At 46.1% G+C, this 25,100-nt stretch overlaps 1 protein-coding gene across 1 annotated transcript in view; it reads left to right on the plus strand.

The window, feature by feature from the left end:
* The window catches only part of STARD6 (StAR related lipid transfer domain containing 6), a 42,954-nt gene extending 21,765 nt beyond the window's left edge, over positions 1–21,189 (plus strand). Inside the window, exons 4-7 of the mRNA XM_040337168.1 lie at positions 5,364–5,490; positions 12,088–12,205; positions 16,176–16,272; positions 21,043–21,189. Of these exons, the coding sequence (XP_040193102.1) occupies positions 5,364–5,490; positions 12,088–12,205; positions 16,176–16,272; positions 21,043–21,184 (484 nt within the window). The 3' untranslated portion in view covers positions 21,185–21,189. The remainder of the gene's footprint in view (positions 1–5,363; positions 5,491–12,087; positions 12,206–16,175; positions 16,273–21,042) is intronic.
* The last annotated feature ends 3,911 nt before the right edge of the window (positions 21,190–25,100 follow it).

Below are 25,100 nucleotides of genomic sequence, written 5' to 3' on the forward strand. Positions count from 1 at the left end.
GTTGATTGTAGAGGCGTTCCGTCGTTGTTTTGATTGAAGAAGGGGCTGAGTGGAGTATTGTTTTGCCGAATACTTACCCGAATTTTTTCAATTTTGTTGATGAAGAAATCCGATAGTTCATTGCAGAACTCTTGGGTGTCTGAAGTGGGGACTTCTAGACATCCCGGATTCATGGTCTGGGTGACCATCCTGAAGAGTTCGCGTGGGCGATTCATTGCGTTGTTAATCACCATGGAGAAGTGAAGTTTTTTGGCTTTGAAAATTTCCTTGTGATATCGTGTTGTTACTGCTTTGTAGAAGTTGAGGCGGTCTTCTGAAGGACTTCTTTTCCAGGCGGCTTCCGCCCTTCTGCGCTCTTGCTTCAATAGCGACAGCTGGTTATTGAACCAGCTGGACTTTTTTGCCCGGCTGCGGAGTTTGCGCTTTGGTGCTGCTAAGTCGGCTGACTGTAGCAGAGCTGCATTTATGGCATCCAAAGTATCTGAGGCTGCTAGCTGAGGAGGAATAGCCCCCATTCGGTTTCCCAGGGTAGATCTGAAGAGTTCCGAGTGGAGCTTCTTCTGAGATCTAGCCCAGTGTATTGTCACCGGCTTGGGTACTTTCATGACTAGTGGAGTTCTGGGAATTATGAAGCTGATTGCATGGTGGTCTGTCCATGGCAAAGGTTCATTTCCCAAAATGTTTATTTTCAGATTTTGTCTGAAAATTAGGTCGAGTGTGTGACCTGAAGCATGCGTTGGTCCGCGTATAAGTTGTTGAAGTCCTAATCCTTCCAGGTGGTCGATGCAGGTGTCCGCGATGGGATCCTGTGAGGAGTTTGCCCACAAATTGAAATCCCCGAGCAGCAAAAGATGATTGCTGTTAAGGGAGTAGGTGGAAATGAACTCCGTTAATGCTGAAATCAACTGCGATTTGGGCCCAGGGGGCCTATAGCAGAGGAGAATGTGAACGGTCTCCTGAGAGTGAGCTTGAAGTTGAAGCGTAAGGGTTTCCATAAAAGGTAGAGGATTTTGAAGGACCGGTTTAGTGATTGCAATATGCGACTTATGAATCACCGCCAGGCCTCCTCCCCTTTGCCCTATTCTATTTTCCGTTAAGATGCGGTAGTTTGCTGGTACCAGTTCTCCGAGAATGGTGTTGCAATCGTCCGACAGCCAACTTTCCGTAATAAAGAGGCAGTCTAGATCGTTTTGTAGTAAGAAATCATGGATTTCTGATCGGTGTTTAACTGCCGATCTAGTGTTAAGCAAAGCACATGATATGTGCTTGAGCTGTGTTGAATGATTGAAATTTTTGATGATCGATCGATGATCGAATCTCAAAAGTTGATCTGATTTTAAGGCTATTGTGGTGGCGGCAGGTAATGTAGTTGCGAATTGTCTCAGACCCCAAATGGTTTCTGCAGAGTATCGCAACTTAACCATTGTTGCCAGTCACCGTGGGCGGGAGTGCGGGTGTAGGGTGAGAGAGGATTCGCAGAATCCTTGCTCAAGGGGAATTATGTTTGGTCCAGAGGAAGGCAAAAAAACCCTGGGCAAGCTGGCCAATGTGCTGCGGCAGGGAAAAAAATTCCTTCCTGATCCCTGAAGGCGATCGGATCAAAACCCTGGATCAAAAGACTGACGGCTATGGAGGGGAAAAGGGGGGGGGGATGCTGGGTGTCACTGCTGCTGGGGTGTACCAAAAAATGGCCGCCAGGCAAAGCACAGGACCCAGGCTGGGGGGGGGGCTGTCAGCTTGGTAAAAACAATATTTTACCGATGAAGTTGCTGAACAGGGGACCTCTGGGGGTGTGGGGGTGAAAATCCAGAGCGATCTGTGCTTTTGGAAGTTAGTGTAGGGAGAAACGAACGGCGCGCCGGTAGGCCGCGGCTGAAGCCGCGGACTTTCCTAAGGTGCGGTGGCCGCGAAAAGGAGCAGGCTGGCGCGGGGGTGAAGGAACACCAAAAAACGCCGGAAATACACCCAGGGGGGGTGACTTGGGACCACCACAAACGAGGGTGGCCGTGCGGGCGATGATGCCGGCGAAAGGTAGTACAGAGAGCCGCAGTGTGGGGTCTGTGTGACGGCTGCCCTGATAAGGACGGCCGTCAGTGGATCCCCAGGATGTCAGGCCCTGAGAGGCAGGGTCTTACCTGCGGAAGTAAAGAGGAGTCCTCGTGGAGAGAGAGGTGCTGGTTCCTGGTTCCAGGGAGCTGTTTCTTGGAGAGTCTGCCTAGCGTCTGCCTAGCATCTGACTGCCAGGTCTGGGTGAGAGCAGGCTCGTATGCGGAAGGTCCGAAGCGCCCTACTCCACCGCTGACACTGACTGACTGACTGACTTCACAAATGCAGCACAATCCCTGCTAGCATCTTGAGTCTCTTTCCCTCAATGGTTACATCTACAGTCATTGCGGAGGGTGCTGAATGCATATGATGTATGTCTAACCTGTGGAGCACAGCCTCATCCTCTGACTCAGATGATGATGTATATCTTCCCACCATATATGTCTTTGTCTTGGGGTTCAGAGGTTGTTTATCTCGCACCTTCTTGCTACGGCAAACTCGTTTCAGATGGCCGGTCCTACCGCAATTATGACAAGTCTGATCCTTAAACCGGCAGACTTTGTGGTCATGGTCTGTATTCCCACAATGGTGGTAAGCTGACTCCCGGCTTGGTGGGGGTCTGTATTTCCAGTTTGCAGCAGTTGGTTTGACTGCTGTTCTGAAAACTTCCTGCTTCACCTCTTCCCTTCTGCTCTGGGGGTTCAATTCCTTTGTATCTTTCACAGCCATTTCCATCACTGAAGCTATCTCAATTGCCTTTGTAAGGGTAAGGTCTTTCTCTGTTAACAGTCTCTTTTGGGTTGACTCACAATTCAGTCCCATGACAAACTTATCTCTCAGTGCAGTAGGTAGGTAGTCCCCAAAAGAACAGGTAGAGGCTAGTCTGCGAAGGGCAAGCACATAAACTTTAATCTCTTCACCTGTCTGCTGCTGCCTCTGATAGAAGCGAAATCTTTCTGCAATTTCTAATGGTTTAGGCTGGAAGTGATCCTCTAGCGGTGTCAGCAGCTCTGCCAATGTCTTAGCTGCCGGTTTTACAGGGGAAAGCAAATCTCTAATGCCGCATACACACCATCACTTTATGTGATGAAAAAAAAGACACTTTCTGTGAAGTAAAAAATGACGTTTTTGAAACTTCAATTTTCAAAGACGAAGTTGCCTACACACCATCGTTTTTCTCACAATGTTCTTGCAAAGTGAGGTTACGTTCCACCACGTTTTACCATTGAAGCTTGCTTCATAAGTAGCTTCTGGGCATGCGTGGATGAAAAAACGTCTTAGAAAACGACGTTTTTTTGCTACACACGGTCAATTTCTGTGAAGTAAAAAGTGCACTTTTGAAAAACGACACATAAAATTGAAGCATGCTTCAATTTTTTTTGGTCGTTTTTTACAAGACATAAAACAACGTTTTCCCCCACACACAGTCAATTAAAGTGACGTTTTTAAAAACGTCATTTTTTTTCATCACATAAAGTGATGGTGTGTACGCGGCATTAGAGTGTCATATGTCTTGGCCCCAACCACTGTCAGAAACACTGCTACTTGCCTGTTGTCTGGGATGTCATTTGCACTGAAATACTGTTCCAGTCTCTCAACCCAGGAACTCCAGGATGTCTGTTCTCCAAACTCACTTAATGTCCCGATTAATGACATTTTCCTGCTGGGATCTGTGATTGCTTTTATCCAGGTGACAATCCACAATGTCTTTGTCTCTCTTTGTCTCTCTCTCAGACTGATAGACACTTTGTAAATCCCATCCTCGTCGCCACTGTTATAGCCTCTGTGTTGTGAGGGACACAAGACTCTGGTCTGGAACAATGGATGTTTATTCAGTACAGACTGTACACTGGAACATGCATCTCAGGACAATACATATCTCTGCTTCCTACATGTGGTCTCTCTAAGATGGCTACTATGCCCCTTGACCCTTATCATCACTTCTGGGTGGAGCCAGCCTTAAAGTGTGGAACTCTTCAGGTATAACACTACTGTGGGGGGAGGCACATGACACTACTGTAGGGGGAGGCACAGGACACTACTGTAGGGGGAGGTAGAGGACACTACTGTAGGGGGAGGCAGAGGACACTACTGTAGGGGGAGGTAGAGGACACTACTGTGGGGGGAGGCAGAGGACACTACTGTAGGGGGAGGCAGAGAACACTACTGTGGGGGGAGGCAGAGGACACTACTGTAGGGGGAGGCAGAGGACACTACTGTAGGGGGAGGCAGAGAACACTACTGTGGGGGAGGCAGAGGACACTACTGTGGGGGGAGGCAGAGGACACTACTGTAGGGGGAGGCAGAGGACACTACTGTGGGGGGAGGCAGAGGACACTACTGTGGGGGGAGGCAGAGGACACTACTGTGGTGGGAGGCAGAGGACACTACTGTGGTGGGAGGCAGAGGACACTACTGTGGTGGGAGGCAGAGGACACTACTGTGGTGGGAGGCAGAGGACACTACTGTGGTGGGAGGCAGAGGACACTACTGTGGTGGGAGGCAGAGGACACTACTGTGGTGGGAGGCAGAGGACACTACTGTAGGGGGAGGCAGAGAACACTACTGTAGGGGGGAGGCAGAGGACACTACTGTAGGGGGAGGCAGATGACACTACTGTAGGGGGAGGCACAGGACACTACTGTAGGGGGAGGCAGAGAACACTACTGTGGGGGGAGGCAGAGGACACTACTGTGGGGGGAGGCAGAGAACACTACTGTAGGGGGAGGCAGAGAACACTACTGTAGGGGGAGGCACAGGACACTACTGTAGGGGGAGGCAGAGAACACTACTGTAGGGGGAGGCAGAGAACACTACTGTGGGGGGAGGCAGATGACACTACTGTGGGAGGTGATCTGTTAGGGGGGGAGCAGAGGATACTGCTGTTGGGGGGTTGAGGGGGGGGCAGCACACTACAGAGGACAATGACATAAGAACAGGATTGTGATCTAAGAGGAGGGGGCTGTGATGTGAAGGACCTGAGTCACTGGACAAACGTGCCATTTGGTCCTCTGCTGGAAGAACGTTTTACTGACCAGACCTCCATGAATTTTAGTTCCGTACCCCTGGTGTAGGGCTTAGGGGCCAATAATAAAATATATCCCAGAATGTTGTGCTGAGGAGGGACCAACTGAACCAAGAAACCAGAAGAACCACAACCCACTGAACCAGAAGAGAAGGTATTCCGCATTGATGTGTGTGCACCACTTTCTTTTTATGGAAAACTTGACCAAAGAAGAACTACACAGGTGTAGGTTGATGTGTCGGTTACGGGTCCATTATAATTCATACATGTCCTTTTTTATCCCACTATTCAGATACCGCGGAGAAGGGATAATCAAAGAAGTTCCAGAGAAAGTCATTCCATTTCTGTATATTGATGAACACAGGAAAAAGTGGGACAAATCCTTGAAATTCTACTCCACTCTAGAGCACATTGACCAGGTTCTCCACCTTCTATTATACTTCTTCTAGGTTTGGCTATACAAAAAAAAAAATCATTTGCAAATCATTTAATTTATCTTATGAAGTCATACTGATACCTTATACCAGTGGTTCTCATCTCTGTCCTCAAGTAATCCTAACAGACCATGTTTGCAGGTTTTCCTTTATCTTGCACATGTGCTCTAAATCAGAGTCAATGGCATGGTGTTTTTGACAGCTATTTTATCTCAGAGAAATTCCCAAAACATGGCCTGTTGGGGGTACTCGAGGACAGGTTTGAGAATCACTGCCTTATACGACTTGTTGTAGGCAGGTGCAGTTAGCTAGTCTGCCACTAGGTGGCTCTGTGGCAATAGTGTCTAGTTATAGCAGATAGTGTCATCAGGTGCTAGGCCTCTTTTAGTTAGATCCCTCCTACAGTGAAGTGAGGGTGAGGCAGCACCCACATATAAGCCAGATTGGGAGGTGCCCTGGGGCATGGGAGCCCATCACCCTACACCAGGGCTGGTGCTACCAGGAGGTTACCTAGGCGGCCGCCTAGGGCACCCGGCCACTGGTTTTCCTACTCTCTTTTCTATGCAGCAAGCAACTAAGTCTCAGCATCAGCAGGCAGCCGCCTCTCCGTTCGCACATATAGGTAGATTCACAAAGAGTTAGGCCGGCTTATCTACAGATAAGCCGACCTAACTCTGAATTTACGCCAGCGTTTGTTTAAGCGTATGCTCAAACAGAGATACGCTTAAACAAAGCTAAGATAGGCCGGCTTGCGCCATTCTATCTTAGCTTGCAATGTTTCTGATGGCGCTTCCATTGCAGCCGGCGTAGATTATGTAAATTAGGGGATACGCCGATTCACGAACGTACGCCAGGCCTACGCCGTCGAATTACGTCGTTTCCGTAAGGGATAGGCCGCCTAAAGTTATTCCACCTATGAGGTGGAATAACAATGTTAAGTATGGCCGCCGTTCCCACAGCGAGGTTTGAATTGTTTACGTCGTTTGCGCAAGTCGTCCGCGAATCGTGATTTACGTCGTTTACGTACACGTCGAAATCAATAGGCCCGTACGGCGTACTTAGCCGCAATGCGCACTGGGAAATGTAGTCGCCCGCCGCATGCGCAGTGTCAAAAAAACGTCAAAAAACGTGAGGTCAAGCCTCATTTCCATACAACACGCCCCCCTCCAAGCAATTTGAATTAGGCGCCCTTACGCCCACTCGTTTTAGGCTACGCCGCCGTAGATTAGCAGGCAAGTAGATTTTTGAATCACTACTAGCCTAACTAATTTACGGCGGTGTAGCCTAAACAGGCTAGGCTAGGCCGCCCTAAAGTTAGGCAAATGTGTGTGAATCTACCTAATAGTGTCAGAGGCGCAGCCTTGGTGAAGGACTGTGTCCCGAGCACTGGTAGGCTGCATTGATGGGAGCTGGTGAGGCTACATTTGATGGCCGCTGGTGAGGCTGCATTTGGTGGCCGCTGGTGAGGCTGCATTTGATGGCCGCTGGTGAGGCTGCATTTGATGGCCGCTGGTGAGGCTGCATTTGATGGCCGCTGGTGAGGCTGCATTTGATGGCCGCTGGTGAGGCTGCATTTGATGGGTGCTTTATTAAAAAGGTGGGGTTTACATGGGCAGATAAAAGGGGGCGGCAAAATGAGATGTCAAAAATCCTTGCACCAGCCCTGCCCTACGCAAGTACATATACGGCCAGCATGTGGAGGCTAGGAAGAAGTAGACCTGCACCAGCTGTAGACTTCCTGACCCTTATGGAGGTGGGGGCTAGGGCCTTTTATGACAGGCCAAGAGTTCCCTGTGTAAGACTGCTTTGCCCTCAGCCCAGGTCACCAGAACTAGTGTCCCCATTGGAAGATTTCCTCTCTATTACTTTTCTGGGGACAACCCAAAAATTTAGATTTTCTTTAACTTTTAATGATAATGGTAAACAGGACAAAAAAAGAGGGTGAATCTCCCTAACTGAGACACAGACAGTAATAAAAACTTAAAAGGGTTCTAATCCCCCCCCCCCCCCAATCTATCCAAAACTGTAAAAATAAATAAAAAAGTTGCCTTTAGTTATACTTTATTTCCTGTAACATCAGCTCCATCTAGTGGCCAACATGAGGTATAGTTTTCTAATATTCCTTTATGAGAAAACGATACTGTATATCGCTAAACTTTACAAAAATTATATAATAATAAAAAATATGATGATAATAAAAAAATAAAAGAGATATGCATTATATTCACACCCAAATTAAGGCCCAACTTGGGTGGAAAAAAACAAACAAACACAGTGTAACTGACCCGGGCGCCTGGAGATTTTGCAGGGCCTGTTCACACTTAACAGTGAAGTAAATTGCAGTGATTTACCTCTCCAGCAGCTGTCCATTCCCATTGCGGTAGGGGGCGCTGTGGTGTAAGATTCACTGCATCACGCAGCTCCCTTTTTTTTTTTTATAGAAACTTTATTTAAAGTGCACAAAAGTGACAAACGTGACACTCCACTTATGTCACTGTACAGCGACTTGTGATTCTGTTCATTGCGCTGTGATAAAATGCAGCATGTCTGGGCTGCGTGCCAATGTGAATAGGACACAAAAACAATTGCTTTCTGTGTATCCTTGCAGCGACTGGTCTTTTACAGTGCAAAAAAACGCCAGTCACCACAAATAGCGTGAATTGGTCCTTAAAGGGTGCCAGGGCTGAGACAAGGATGAAAAACGCTGCTCTATCAAGGGTATTTTCCCCAATGGGGTTTTTGGCCAGCTCAATTAATGAATTAGGATACAATGTAAAAGAAAAAGGTTTTTATTGGATGACACGTACAAAAATAGGGGATGTAGGGGTAGTTAAGATATGAGTTGCGGTATTACAAAATCGTTAAAATTCCATACATTTCACAAGACACAACAGATTGATATACAGCTTGGTATATGTGGGTACCAGCGTATAAGCAATTCCTAACGTGTTTCGACCCTAAAGGTCTTCTTCAGAGGTAATGTTGTAACTGAAAGAAATTTACAAAAGATTTGTTATTATTATATTTTTTATCAACTATCCCCCTCCTTTGCCCCATCTAGGTACATCGGGGACCTATAAAAGAGAGGGGGGGGGGAGAGAAGAAAAAGAGACATAAACAAATTACATAAAAGATCAACAAATTTTACCAAGTTGATGAGTATGGAACAGTCCAAACCAAACTTGATCGTCGCAATAGGGGAGGCCCCATTAGTCCCCCAGAGTGGTGTTCCGACCTCAAAGCGCTCCGATGCAGGTACCCCACGGAAAAGCAGAGTGATCAAGTGTGACTATACAGGAGATCACCGGGTAGCGGACCTGCTGGCCAATTAATCAATTGAGGGATCACATATAATCCCCTGAGCCTCATGCACTCCTTTAGAGGACCCCTGGTATCTCCATGAGTGCTGACATCTCCCTTTGGGTAAGCCTAGGCATATCAAACTTTACTACCAACTTACTCCTATACTTTTAATATATTTCAAAGAACTCCCCTTTCTCTTTATTGCAGATTGTGGATGTGATATCATTTAATTCCAAGGTTTCTTATTATTGAAACTTGGTCTTCCCTGATTGCTTTGCTAACACTTCAAGGATACCTCACTACTCTGATAGTAAAGGTAATATTTATACACCTATCTCTTAATGTTACACATCTCCCACGTTCAGCAACATTCACACGGACGGATCGTTCGGGTCCGCCTGTCAGTTTTGACGGCGGACCTGAACGGCCGCCCCATGCATCCCTATGGAGCGTCGGATGTCAGCGGAGATATGTCCACTGACATCCGATCCACTAAAAACAGACGTATGGGGGCACATCCCCATCCGTCCATGGCGGATCGGGTAAGATCTGATGAAAACGGACATGCTGTCCGTTTTCATCAGATCGCTCCATGGGAGACAGCGGTGCCCGACAAGCCCCTCCCCACTCAGTGAGCAGAGAGGAGCTTGTCATCCGTCGGCTCAGCGGAGATCTGCGGACTGATCTCCGTGTGAATGAGGCCTTATACTCACCTTTATATTCATACACTTCATTTCTCATTTTTCCATTCCCTTTTTCCTACGTTTCATCTAATACTCCAACATCAATTTTTCCACAATTCTCTGTCCCCAGCTCCACAGTCCTCACTTGCCATGATCTTTATTCCTTACACACAGCTTTCAATATAGCCTTAATTAACCCCACTCTCCCCTCTCCCCTTCCCCCACTCTCCCCTCTCACCCTTTTCCTAGGTTATCCTTCCTATCACACATTGCTTTTAACTAGGGTTGTCCAGATACCGATACCAGTATCGGTATCGGGACCGATACCGAGTATTTGCGGGAGTACTCGTTACCTAAATAGAATACTTTCCCCCCCCGCCGCATCGCGCCGCCGCATCGAGGGACATGGCTAGAGGGACATTGCTGCATATGTGAGGGACATGGCTAGAGGGACATTGCTGCATATGTGAGGGACATGGCTGCATATGTGAGGGACATGGCTAGAGGGACATGGCTGCATATGTGAGGGACATGGCTAGAGGGACATGGCTGCATATGTGAGGGACATGGCTAGAGGGACATGGCTGCATATGTGAGGGACATGGCTGCATATGTGAGGGACATGGCTAGAGGGACATGGCTGCATATGTGAGGGACATGGCTAGAGGGACATGGCTGCATATGTGAGGGACATGGCTAGAGGGACATGGCTGCATATGTGGGGGACATGGCTGCATATGGGGGGGACATGGCTGCATATGGGGGGGACATGGCTGCATTTGGGGACACATTTAAAAAAAGTATCGGTATTCGGTATCGGCGACTACTTGAAAAAAGGTATCGGTACTTGTACTCGGTCCTAAAAAAGTGGTATCGGGACAACCCTACTTTTAACCATTAGCCTACACAGGTCAATCATTATCCCAGTACTTCACACACACCACACTCACTCTCTATCTACACAGTTACACAGTACACATCACTTCATTCCCTTCACCAACACTTTAATCTTCCAACATCAGTTCACTTCACCGCACTTTCATTTCATTTTCATTTATTTCAACCCCCAATTTTCAATCAATTTCCATTTACTTTTTCACTTGGGCTGCTTTCACATTGGGCAGCGGCTAGGGGTAGCCGCTGCCCAATATACCGTCGTATTTACTGCGATATTCCGGCACTAGCGGTGAGGTTTTAATCCCCACTAGCGGCCGAAAAAGGGTTAATACCGCCCGCACTGTGGGCGGTATTACCGCGGTTTCCCATTGATTTCAATGGGAAGGCGTGGTATAGGAGCAGTAAACACCCCGCTCCTATACCGCTCCAAAGATGCGGTTAGCAGGACTTTTGGAGCGGTCCTGCTAGCGCACCACTCCAGTGTGAAAGCCTTCGGGCTTTCACATTGAAGCCTACAGGGCATGATTTTTTCATGCGGCATAGCAGCGCTATTTTTAGCGCTGTACCGCATGAAAAACGCCTCAATGTGAAAGGGGTCTAACATTTAGATTTAATTTTAATTCAATCTAATTAATATGATGCCTTAATATAGCTGATAATACATTTTTGATATATCAATTTAATTCATTTATACTTACCTCTAACTATGTCTGGAGCCTCCCCCCCCCCCCCCCCATGGGAGTCCCCAGAACTGATTATGTGATCCAGATAACTCGATCATATGAAGGTGTGTCTGATACATATACATATATACACACCATCAAATCAAAATATAACAATGCTCTTTAATTACTTTGCCGCAGGCGTCTAACCCTCCCCCCCCCCCCCCCCCCCGACCTACCTACTTGTCGGGCACCGCCCGCTACCCGGTGACCTCCTGTATAGTCACACTTGATCACTCTGCTTTTTCGTGGGGTACCTGTATCGGAGCGCTTTGAGGTCGGAACACCACTCTGGGGGACTAATGGGGCCTCCCCTATTGCGACAATGAAGTTCGGTTTGGACTGTTCCATACTCATCAACTTAAAATGTATTGATCTTTTATGTAATTTGTTTGATAGGTCCCCGATGTACCTAGATGGGGCAAAGGAGGGGGATAGTTGATAAAACATATAATAATAACAAATCTTTTGTAAATTTCTTTCAGTTACAACGTTACCTCTGAAGAAGACCTTTAGGGTCGAAACGTGTTAGGAATTGTTTATACGCTTGTACCCACATATACCAAGCTGTATATCAATCTGTTGTGTCTTGTGAAATGTATGGAATTTTAATGATTTTGTAATACCGCAACTCAAATCTTAACTACCCCTACATCCCCTCTTTTTGTGTCATCCAATAAAAACCTTTTTCTTTTACATTGTATCCTAATTCATTAATTGAGCTGCCCAAAAACCCCATTGGGGAAAATACCCTTGATACCTATTTCGGGGTGAGCAGCACCATCTCTCTACAGATGTGTTTTGTCCCCTTTTTTTTTTTTTAGAAACGCTGCTCTTACCTATGGCTGTAAATTTCAGGCTCTTCCCTTGTGCTTGGGTTGGGGTTACTCTTTAATTTTATTGGACTAGTAGGAGTCAAATCAATATGATCTCCACTGTTATTGATGTTTTGCACTAATAAAGTTTTCTTATTGTAGGACACTTTGATCTGTCGCACCATCACACACAGTTATGGGATGGGGCTTATTTCCTCCAGAGAGTTTGTGGATCTAGTACACATTAGGAGATATGACGGAGGAGTCGTCACCACTAATGGTGAGTGCGTTTCTGCCATTATTATTTATTTTTCATCTTGTGCACCTAATTATGAATCCACCCCTCTGTAAATGAGTCTAAAGCAGGGTTTGACAAATGTGCTTGGAATCTAGGAGCCAGCTAAAAAAGTTAGGAGCCAGAAAACGCACCCCGTCCCGACGAGCTTGCGCGCAGAAGCGAACACATACGTGAGCAGCGCCCGCATATGTAAACGGTGTTCAAACCACACATGTGAGGTATCGCCGCGATTGGTAGAGCGAGAGCAATAATTCTAGCTTTAGTCCTCCTCTGTAACTCAAAACATGCAACCTGTAGATTTTTTTAAACGTCGCCTATGAAGATTTTAAAGGGTAAAAGTTTGTCGGCATTCCACGAGCGGACGCAATTTTGAAGCATGACATGTTGGGTATGAATTTACTCGGCGTAACATTATCTTTCATAATATTAAAAAAAGATGGGGATAACTTTACTGTTGTCTTATTTTCTAATTAAAAAGTGTCATTTTTTCCCAAAAAAGTGCGCTTGTAAGACCGCTGTGCAAATACAGCGTGACAGAAAGTATTGCAACGATTGCCATTTTATTCTCTAGGGTGTTAGGATAAAAAGTATATATAATGTTTGGGGGTTCTAATTAGAGGGAAGAAGATGGCAGTGAAAAATAGTGAAAAATGACATTAGAATTGCTGTTTAACTTGTAATGCTTAACTTCTAATACCAACGGCCACCACCAGATGGCGCCAGCTTACACATGGTGGTAATAACTTGTAATACCAACGGCTCACCACCAGATGGCGCCATCTTACACATCTGGTGGTAATAACTTGTAATACCAACGGCTCACCACCAGATTCACCTTCCAAGCCAAGTCGCCAGGACACCATTTCTAGTCGCCATGGCGACCTGGCGCCCGGGATTTGTCGAGCCCTGGTCTAAAGCTCCCTTTGGATGGCTGCAGCAGGTGGGCGGAGCTGGAAACTCAGGTGCAGAGATTTTATTGCCCTATATCCTCCAACCTTTCAGATGATGGGACTCTCTATTTCTGTGGATGTGGAGAGATCCTAAACATTATTTGTATATCATATTTGTTGCCTCTTCTGATTTATACTTCCTAGAATTCCTCTTGGGTGGAGTTATGCAAATATCAAAATGTCTTGGATTCCGTTCGGTATTCCTAGCAGTGGCGGCTGGTGTTTTTTTGTTTGGGGGGGGGGGGTGGAAATCAACCAACCCCCTCGCTGTCTGCCAGTCCACTGGCATTTACCACATCTTGGCAGGCACATCGGGCAGCAGCAGGCACATTGGGGATCAGTGGGCACATTGGGCAGCGGCAGGTACATCGTGGATCAGTGGGCACATCGGGCAGCAGCGGGGATTGGGGCATTGGCGGACATCAGTCTGCGGCGGGCAGAGGCTCCTGTGTCTTCTCGCTTCTGCCGTGTGTCTCCTCCCCTTCTCCTAGGCATCCAATAGGTTCGCCTGTCCTTTCAGCCAATGGAGCGACGGGTATTAGACCCACTTTCCGATTGGCAGGGAGGAGGATCAGTGTTGCAACAGCGAATATTCATTCGCTGTTGCAACACACCTGGGTGGGCTCCAGACACAATGCTCTGGGTCCCGACCCCACCCTACTTTGAAGACTTGCTCTAATCAGGTGCTTCAAAAAACACCCCTGCCCACCCCCGCCATAGGAATTCATGTGCCCAGTGTCCTGAGAGGGGCCTGGCGCATTAACAGGGAGGGCAGCGGTGGTGGAAAGGGGAGGTGGTGCCTGTGCGCCCACAATGGACAGGCCGTCCATGATTCCTAGTAGACTTCACTTGTATACAGACCCCACTGGGTAACACCATCACGTGAAGCTAAGCCTCCTTCACTAAAGGAATGTAATGGGCAAGACAGGGACAGTCAGGTTGAGGAGGAACAAGCTAGATCAGTGGTCATCAACCCTGTCCTCAGGGCCCACTAACAGGCCAGGTTTTATGTATTACCTTGGGGAGATGCAGACTAGAATATTGCAATTACTGAGCAGCAAATAATATCACCTGTCATGTATTTTAGTTATCTTGCAAACCTGGCCTGTTAGTGGGCCCTGAGGACAGGGTTGATGACCACTGAGCTAGATGATGCTGGCAGGGCCTGTACAAGGGGTGGGCGGGAGGGATGGCTGCACTGGGCGCAATTGCTTCCTGTTGGGAATAGGGTGCCTTCCTACTCTTACAAGGCTGACAGGAGTAATGACAACCGCATCACTACTCTTGTCAGCCCAGCCCTGGGAGCAGCAAGGAGAGGAGGAGAGAGCTGGGAGACGGTGCGTGTTGTGTTCTTTCTTCCCCTCCTCTGTCTTGCCAGTGCAGTGCTCCTGTATTACAAGCAGGTGGCGGTGTTCACAGACACACAGGAGCTGCACTAGCGAGAAGGGTGAATGGGAGAGAGAGCACAGCCTGCACCACCGAGCGCAGAAGTGTCCAAGTCGCAAGTGGAGGAGAGAGCCATCAACACAAGCATGTGCTCAGTGTTAAAACTGAGCTGCACAGTCATTCTTGACAAGCCGCTGACTGCTGAACATAGGGGGCTAGATTCAGGTAGAATTAGGCGGGCGTAGCGTATCTCAGATACACTACGCCGCCGTAAGTTTGAGCAGCAAATCCTGTATTCACATAGAACTTGCGCTGAAACTTACGGCGGAGCAGTGTAACTGGGCCGGCGTAAGCCCGCCTAATTCAAAATAGGCTGGTTGGGGGCGTGTTCTATGTAAAATACTAGTGACCCCACGTATTTGACGTTTTTAATGAACGGCGCATGCGCCGTCCGTGGACCTATCCCAGTGCGCATGCTCCAAATGACGTCGGCAAATCGTCATGCTTTCGACGTGAACGTAAATTACGGCCAGCCCCATTCACGGATGAGTTACGCAAACGAGGTAAAAAAAATGTATTTCGACGCGGGAACGACGGCCATACTTAACATTGGCTGCGCCATGTATTTGGTGGAATAACTTTACGCCTGAAAACCCCCTTAAGTAAACGGCGTATCTTTACTGCGACGGCCGGGCGTACGTATCTAGCCGATTTACATATTCTAGGCATAAATCAGCGTACACGCCCCTAGCGGCCAGCGTAAATATGCAGTTAAGATACAACGGCGTAGGAGACTTACGCCGGTCGTATCTTGGCAACAATTAAGCGTATCTCAGTTTGAGCATACGTATAAAGTTGCGACGGCGGGGATTCGGACTTACGACGGCGTATCTACTGATACGCCCGTCGTAAGTCTAGGTGAATCTACCCCAGGATCCCTTAAAGCGGGAGTTCACCCATTTGTGAAAAAAAAAAATTTCTCCCCTTAGATTCCTGCTCGTTGTGTCTAGGGGAATCGGCTATTTGTATTAAAATATGAGCAGTACTTACCCGTTTTCGAGCTGCATCTTCTTCCGTCGCTTCCGGGTATGGGTCTCCGGGAGCGGGCGTTCCTTCTTGATTGACAGCCTTCCGAGAGGCTTCCGACGGTCGCATCCATCGCGTCACTCGTAGCCGAAAGAAGCCGAACGTCGGTGCGGCTCTATACTGCGCCTGCGCACCGACGTTCGGCTTCTTTCGGAAAATCGTGACGCGATGGATGCGACCGTCGGAAGCCTCTCGGAAGACTGTCAATCAAGAAGAAACGCCCATTCCCGCAGCCCATACCCGGAAGCGACGGAGAGGATGCATCTCGTAAACGGGTAAGTACTGCACATATTTTAAAATAAATAGCCGATTCCCCTAGAGAAAACGAGCAGGAATCTAAGGGGGAAAAGTGCCCTCTAAGGGTGAACCCCCGCTTTAAGCTTGCGCATTGTGAATGAATTACAATTAAAGGAACGAATACCATGTATTTTACAACTGCCCCGCCCTATTAGTTGGGACTGCCCTCTTATGGCCAAAATGTATCACTGCAGGGTGAAAGTAAAAATATTTAATTGTATTTTTTTAATAAGCCCTCATTTATATTGATTATGAAAAATGCCCAGAAAATTCCTCAAATGTTCGAGGCTTCAATTACCCAACTGGATATATATGTTCACCGCTGCCTGAGTAAGTACCCCAGAACAATGTATTCAAATGCGTCCTTGCAGGAGCTGTAAACTTTATAATAACATTCAATTTGTTAAAGCGCTGGGCATAGGTGTGCACCTCAAAACTCAAACACACATGGGTGTATGTATGTGTGTGTGTGTATGTATATAGCAAGGTATAATATATATAACACACACACTCTTATAAATAAATGTAAAAAACATTTTAAAATGTATTAAAACATGGGCGGTGTTAGTAGGGCATTGGATGTGTCAGTAGGGAAGCAGATGGTGTCAGTAGGGAAGCAGATGGTGTCAGTAGGGAAGCAGATGGTGTCAGTAGGGAAGCAGATGGTGTCAGTAGTTTATTTTTATTGGTTTTATATTATTAAAAAAATAATAATATGAGCCCTGTTGGGGGGCTTCGGTGCAATATCAGCAGGGGAATCTGTGCCGCATAGGGTGATTAGGGTGTGCCCAGGCACACCTGGAACACCCCCTGTGCACGCCTATGGCGCTGGGTATCATAACCAGTTGTCTTTTTTAATTAAATGCTTTTTCCACCCTTTTGTTGCATCTCAGCTTTACCGAATTCTTGCAGCCTCATTACAGCCGCTTCCGGTCTACATACGCGCCAGCAATGGCTGCATGGCATTTCTCAGGGCGGATTTTCTGATGGTGGCAACAGTGGACAGTGACTGCGTAATGTGCATTACAATGGCCACTGGTAGTTTCCTTCAGTGTCTAGGTGACAGGGATTAAAGTTGGGAGACAGGAATAGTGCGTTGTCACCCTAGAACAGGAAGTGCCCGAACAAGAACCACCAGGGCAGGATCACCAAGGATTATTTAAAACTAAAGTTTATTCTGCTTATATTTTGCCCTCCCTTTTAATTATATCTTCCCCTCGCCATCAACATTGGTGTACCATCTAATTAAAGTAATACTAAACAGACACATTTTTAAATAAAAAAAAAAAAAATATCTAAGTACCTGCAGAGAAACATAAGCAGGAGCTTCTAGTCCTCTGCTGCTGGTCATATGTTAAAAAAAATAAAAAATAAAAGCAGCCTTTGGAATACAGAGTAAAAATAAATTGTTAATATTAACCACTTCAATACCGGGCATTTTTACCCCCTTCCTGTCCAGGCCAATTTTCAGCTTTCAGCGCTGTCACGCTTTGAATGACAATTGTGCGGTCATGCGACGTTGTACCCAAATTAAATAGAGCTTTCTTTTGGTGGTATTTGATCACCTCTGCGTTTTTTTTATTTTTTGCGCTATAAACCAAAAAAGACTGACAACTTTGAAAAAAACACAATGGCCCGGATTCACGTAGCACTTACGCCGACGTATCTACAGATACGCCGCGTAAGTGTAAATGTGCGCCGTCGTATCTATGCGCCGTGCCCATAGAACTAGATATGCCTGAAAATAGGCTTCCTCCGACCGACGTAACTTTCCTACGCCGGCGTATCGTGGGCGCATATTTACGCTGGCCGCCTCATTGCACATGAGGGAGATACGACGATTCACGAACGTACGTGCGCCCGGCGCATAATATATGCGGTTTGCGTAAGGCTTGCGTCCGGCATATAGTTATTCCCAATCTATGAGGCGCAACTCATGCAAAGTTATGGACCAGGGAACAGCCGTCGTATTTTACGTTGTTTACGTAGTAGTACGTGAATAGGGCTGGGCGTAGGTTACGTTCACGTCGTAGGCATTGAGCCGTCGTATCTTAGGGAGTATATTCGACGTGATTCTGAGCATGCGCACTGGGATACGTCCACAGGACGGCGCATGCGCCGTTCGTTCGGCCCATCATTTGCATGGGGTCACGCTTCATTTAAATGGATCACGCCCACTTCCACCTACTTTGAATTAGGCCCGCTTACACCTAGGATTTTACGTTACGCCTGCGCAACATTGGGAGCAAGTGCTTTGTGAATACTGTGCTTGCCTCTCTGTGTTACGTCGGCGTAGCGCATATGAGATGCGCTACGCCGGCAGAAATATGCGCCGATGTATGTGAATCTGGCCCAATATTTTTTTACTTTTTGCTATAAAAAATATCCCATTAAAAAAAAAAATCGTTTTTTTTTCCCCCTCAGTTTAGGCCACGTACACACGGTCGGTCAAAACCGATGGAAACGGACCGAAGGTCCGTTTCATCGGTCCAAACCGATGGTATGTGGGCCCCATCGGTCAGTTATCCTTCGGTCAAAAAATTTAGAACTTGCTTTAAAATTGAGCCGATGGACGCCTAACCGATAGGTCAAAACCGATGGTTAGTATGCAAAAGCATCGGTTAAAAACCCGTGCATGCTCAGAATCAAGGCGACGCATACTTGGAAGCATTGAACTTCATTTTTCTCAGCACGTCGTTGTGTTTTACGTCACCGCGTTGGTCTCGACCATTTTTTTAACTGATGGTGTGTAGGCACATCAGACCATCAGTCAGCTTCATCGGTTAACCTAAGACAATGATCCTTCAGTCCGTTCTCATCGGATGGACTGATCGTGTGTGCGCGGCCTTAGACCGATTATGTATCCTTCTACATATTTTTGGTAAAAAAAAAATCGCAATAAGCGTATATTGATTGGTTTGCGCAAAAGTTATAGGGGATAGTTTTATGTAATTCTTATTATAATTTTTTTTTACTACTAATGGCGGCGATCTGCGATATTTATCGTGACTGTGACATTGCGTTGGACATATCGGACACTATTTTGGGACCATTCACATTTACTCAGTGATCAGTGCTATAAAAATGCACTAATTACTGTATAAATGTGACTGGCAGGGAAGGGGTTAACACTAGGGGGCGTTGTGTGTTTTAGGGAGTGATTCTAACTGTGGGGGGAGGGGACTGATGAGAGAAGGAGACCAATCGTTGTTCCTATATACAAGGAACATACAATCAGTTCTCCTCTCCCCTGACAGGAAGTGGATCTGTATGTTTACACACACAGATCCACGTCCCTGCTCTGTGAAGAGCAATCGCGGGTGCCCGGTGGCCATCGCGGCAGCCGGACACGCGTATCGAGGACCACAGTGATGCGGCGAGCACAATGCTGGGAAGACAAAGACGTCTGTCAGGAGAGAGGGATGGTTCCTGCCGCTGTCATTTTACAATACGACGGTAGGCAAGTGGTTAATAAACTGTTTTAACCACTTAAGCCCCAAGCCTGTTTTTCAGATTCGGCGTTTACAAGACTAAAACAGTTTTTTTTGATAAAAAATTACTTAAAAACCCCCAAACATTATATATATTTTTTTAACACCCTAGAGAATAAAATGACGGTCATTGCAATACTTTTTGTCACACCGTATTTGCGCAGCGGTCTTACAAGCGCACTTTTTTGGGAAAAAATTTTCTTTTTTGAATTAAAAAATAAGACAATAAATTTGGCCCAATTTTTTTATATATTGTGAAAGTTAATGTTACGCCAAGTGAAATGATACCCAACATGTCACGCTTAAAAATTGCGCCCGCTCGTGGCATGGCGTCAAACTTTTACCCTTAAAAATTTTGATAGGCGACGTTTAAAAAATTCTATAGGTTGCATTTTTTGAGCTACAGAGGAGGTCTGGGGCTAGAATTATTGCTCTCGCTCTAACGATCGCGGCGATACCTCACTTGTGTGGTTTGAACACCGTTTTCATATGCGGGCGCTACTTGCGTATGCGTTCGCTTCTGCGCGCGAGCTCGTTGGGACAGGGCGCTTTAAAAAAAAAAATTTTTGTTTTCTTATTTATTTTTATTGATTTTATAATTTTTTACACTGAAATAAAAATAAAATAAAAAAATGTATCACTTTTATTCCTATTACAAGGAATGTAAACATCCCTTGTAATAGAAAAAAGCATGACAGGTCCTCTTAAATATGAGATCTGGGGTCAAAAAGACCTCAGATCTCATATTTGGGCTTAAATGCAAAAAAAAAATGGAAATTTTGTCATTTAAAAAAATGACAACAAAAAAAATGTCTCTTTAAGACGCTGGGCGGGACTGACGTTTTGACGTCACTTCCGCCCAGCAATGCTATGAGGACGGGTGGGGGCCATCTTGCCCTCATTTAAGTCCTCACACAACAGGCAGCAGCACCTGATCGCCTCCGCCGCTACCGACGGCTCCGGTAAGCGGCGGAAGAGCGGCGGGAGGGGGGGCCCCTCTCCCGCCACCGATAGTGGTGATCTCGCGGCGAATTCGCGGCGGAGACCACCGTTATCGTTTACAGGACCGCCCACTGAAGAGATGGATATCTCGGTTGTGGCAGCAGCTGCTAACGTTACCGAGATATCCATCTTTAAAAACAGGACGTATATATACAGTGGACGGGCGTTAACCGGTTAAATTGTCATACAAATATATTTTTGAAATTAAATACCATGTTGTGGGTGGATTTCTGCCAGTCATAGGATGTGTTGGCCCCCCCCAGCCTGTGTTTTAGAATAAGAGGGAGGTGAAGTCTCCAATAATCTACATGTGATATCCCACCCCTATTGTGTTTAACTGGTTAGTGGGCATGTAGGAGGAGGGAGGGAGTGGGCTGTTATTTACCACTATGTATACCCCCCTCTATAGTCATAGGGAGGAAATGCTCAGCATAGAAACTCACTGAGCATGTGCAGAGTTGCCACCACAGCTGCAAGAAAAATAAGAAAGAAAAGAAAGAAAAACACAAAAAGCTGCGCAAATGGCCACCCTGTAACGCCAAATGTGGAATTTTCTTACTAAGTACTATAATTATAATTGTTTTTTTTTACCCTTTGTTTAATGCAGGAACCCGGCACATTCCAAGCTTGTGGTCTACATCCAGACAGAACTTGGTGGTCTTCTACCGCGATCTGTGGTGGAGTCGGCATTACCCAGCAACGTAATCGGCTTAATCACCAGCGTTCGGGAAGGAATCAAACATTTTTAGCAGGACGGAAACTGAATTATCTTTAAATGTAATGATGGCTCTCGGCCTCCTGGGAGGACAGTGAAGATCACATGGCTGAATTATAGGCTACTGGGAAGACCCATGGAAATATAAATGGACTCTGCTATGCTAAGGTAGTTGGGCCAACAAAACATTTTGGGCTAGATTCATAAAGAATTTACGCCGGCGTATCTATTGATACGCCGCGTAAATTCAAATCTGCGCCGGCGTATCTTCTTTCTGTATTCAGAAAACAAGATACGCCGAAATTTGCCTAAGATCCGACTGGCGTAAGTCTCTTACGCCGTCGTATCTTAGTTGCATATTTACGCTGGCCGCTAGGTGGCGCTTCCGTCGATTTCAGCGTAGAATATGCAAATGAGCTGGATACGCCGATTCAGAAACGTACGTGCGCCCGGCGGTATTTGTTACGTCGTTTGCGTAAGGCTTTTTCCGGCGTAACGTTGCTCCTGCTATATGAGGAGCAACCAATGTTAAGTATGGACGTCGGGCCAGCGTCGAATTTTGCGTCGTTTGCGTAAGTCGTTCGAGAATAGGGCTTTGCGTAAATTACGTTCACGTCTAAAGCATTGACGATTTGCGGCGGAATTTCGAGCATGCGCACTGGGATTCTTTCACGAACGGCGCATGCGCCGTTTGTTAGAGACGTCATTTACGTGGGGTCATGTTTTATTTACATAAAACACGCCCACCTCTTCAGAATTTGAATTTGGCGCGCTTACGCCGGCAGATGTACGCTACGCCGCCGTAACTTAGGGCGCAGATTCTTTGTGAATCCAGACCCAGCCTCACTAAGTTACGGCGGCGTAGCGTATCTCAGATACGCTACGCCCGCACAAACTTACGGCGGGCTTTATGAATCTAGCCCTTTATCTACAGATTACACTTCTGAAAAAAATTCTCATGTGCCCCCAAATTACCAATTTACCCGCCGAGTTGGACAGTCCAACCAAATACAATATTTTAACACGGGAAAGCTGGACAGGGCAATATAAAAACACAAATTACTAATTTTTTAATCAAAGATTTTTTTTTTATTCTTTTTATTGTACATTTTTTTTTAAAGCAAGTACAAGAAATACAAAAAGGAAAAAAAAAAAACAGAGTGCAAAATTGCCACAACCGGCCCTGATTATGGTCACGCATAACTATTCCCCCCACTTGTAACCACCCCCCCCCATCATTTTTTTTTTTTAACCACTTAAGCCCCGGACCAATATGCTGCCTAAAGACCCAAGGGGTTTTTACAGTTCGGGACTGCGTCGCTTTAACAGACAATTGCGCGGTCGTGCGACGTGGCTCCCAAACAAAATTGGCGTCCTTTTTTTCCCACAAATAGAGCTTTCTTTTGGTGGTATTTGATCACCTCCTGCGGTTTTTATTTTTTGCGCTATAAACAAAAATAGAGCGACAATTTTGAAAAAAATACAATATTTTTTACTTTTTGCTATAATAAATATCCCCCAAAAACATATATAAAAAAAAAAATTCCCTCAGTTTAGGCCGATACGTATTCTTCTACCTATTTTTGGTCAAAAAAATCGCAATAATCGTTTATCGGTTGGTTTGCGCAAAATTTATAGCGTTTACAAAATAGGGGATAGTTTTATTGCATTTTTTTTTTTTTTTTTTTACTACTAATGGCGGCGATCAGCGATTTTTTTCATGACTGCGACATTATGGCGGACACTTCGGACAATTTTGACACATTTTTGGGACCATTGTCATTTTCACAGCAAAAAATGCATTTAAATTGCATTCTTTATTGTGAAAATGACAGTTGCAGTTTTGGAGTTAAACACAGGGGGCGCTGTAACATTTAGGGTTCACTTTGTGTGTGTTTACAACAGTAGGGGGGTGTGGCTGTAGGACTGACACCATCGATCGAGTCTCCCTATAAAAGGGATCACTCGATCGATGCGCCGCCATAGTGAAGCACGGGAAGCCGTGTTTACATACGACCCCCGACCCACGTCAAGCAGAGGACGTACAGGTACGTTGATGTGCCTGTCCGTGCCATTCTGCTGACGTATATTTACATGAGGCGGTCCTTAAGTGGTTAAATGTAAGGAGTGAATCTGACCAGATATCAGCCTCCTGCAGTCCTTGTACAGCACAGTTCAGATTGGGGAAGTGCAAGGGGTGTGCCGATGGGAGGAGAGAGCAGAGAGATGAGCTCAGCAGTCTGCCGCTTCTACTTGCACTGTCCAGTCACAGGCTGGGGAAGGAACAAGACTTTTACAGTGCCTTGAAAAAGTATTCATACCCCTTGAAATTGTCAACATTTTGTCATGTTACAACCAAAAACATAAATGTTTCTTATTGGGATTTTATGTGATAGACCAACACAAAGTGGCACATAACTGTGAAGTGGAAGAAAAATGATAAAGGGTTTTCATTTTATTTTTACAAATAAATATGTGAAAAGAGTGGCATACATTTGTATTCAGCCCCCCTGAGTCAATACTTTGTAGAACCTCCTTCCACTGCAATTACAGCTGCAAGTCTTTTTGGGGATGTCTCTTACTAGCTTTGCACATCTAGAGAGGGACATTTCTTCCCATTCTTGTTTGCAAAATATCTCAAGCTCTGTCAGATTGGATGGAGAGCATCTGTGATCAGCAATTCTCAAGTCTTGCCACAGATTCTCAATGTGATTTAGGTCTGGACTTTGACTGGGCCATTCTAACACATGAATATGCTTTGATTTAAACCATTCCATTGTAGCTCTGGCTGTATGTTTAGGGTCGTTGTCCTGCTGGAAGGTGTATACAGCGCTCCCAAAATGCCTTGCCCATTGAAATGAATGGGCGGCGCTTCCAAAGTGCCTGAAAAGCGCTTCAGAATCACCGCAAAACAGGGGCTTTTTTAACCCCTTCTTTGGGGTTAAAAGCGCCCTGCTAGCGGCCAAAAAGCACCGCTTACACAGCACTAAAGCGCTGCTTTAGCGCTAATGCGGCCATGGCCCCAGTGTGAAAGTTGTCCTGAGGACAGATTCTCCCACCCAAGCTGTGGATCTCTGCAGCTCCTCCAGAGTTACCATGGGCCTCTTGGCTGCTTCTATGACTAATGGTCTCCTTGCCCGGCCTGTCAGTTTAGGTGGACGGCCATGTCTTGGTAGGTTTGCAGTTGTGCCATACTCTTTCCATTTTCGGATGATGGATTGAACAGAGCTCTGTGAGAACTTCAAAGCTTGGGATATTTTTTTATAACCTAACCCTGCTTTAAACTTCTTTACAACTTTTTCCCTGATCTGTCTTCATGATGCTGTTTGTTCACTAAGGTTCTCTAACAAACCTCTGAGGTCTATACAGAACAGCTATATTTATACTGAGATTAAATTACACACAGGAGGAATCTATTTACTAATTCGATGACCTCTGAAGACAATTGGTTCCACTAGATGTTAGTTAAGGGTATCAGAATAAAAGGGGGCTGAAAACAAATATACGCAACACTTTTCACATATTTATTTGTAAAAAAAATTGAAAACCATTTATGATTTTCCTTCCACTTCACAATTATGTGCCATTTTGTGTTGGTCTATCACATAAAATCCCAATACAATAAGTTTAAAGTGGTTGTAAACCCATTTTAACAACTTTATGCTACAGGTAAGCCTATATTAAGGCTCACCTGTAGCTACCCAGGATATCGCCTAAACCTGCAGGGTTTAGGAGATAGCTCCCTGTGTCTGCTTGTGCCGAAGTCATCAGCACATGCGCACTAGGGCAAACTGAAGCAATGGCACCTATGTGCCGTTGCTTCAGTCTTCGTGGCGTTACCGGCAGCTCCCGCACGCATTGCGTGGGAGTGACATTATCGTGGCTCCTGCCAATCACAGTGCCGGAGTCGCGATGCCCGGAAGTAACTCCACGGCCGCAGGAGGAGACGT

The sequence above is a fragment of the Rana temporaria genome, chromosome 1 (assembly GCF_905171775.1).
Source record: "Rana temporaria chromosome 1, aRanTem1.1, whole genome shotgun sequence".
In the NCBI taxonomy this organism is placed as follows: domain Eukaryota; kingdom Metazoa; phylum Chordata; class Amphibia; order Anura; family Ranidae; genus Rana; species Rana temporaria.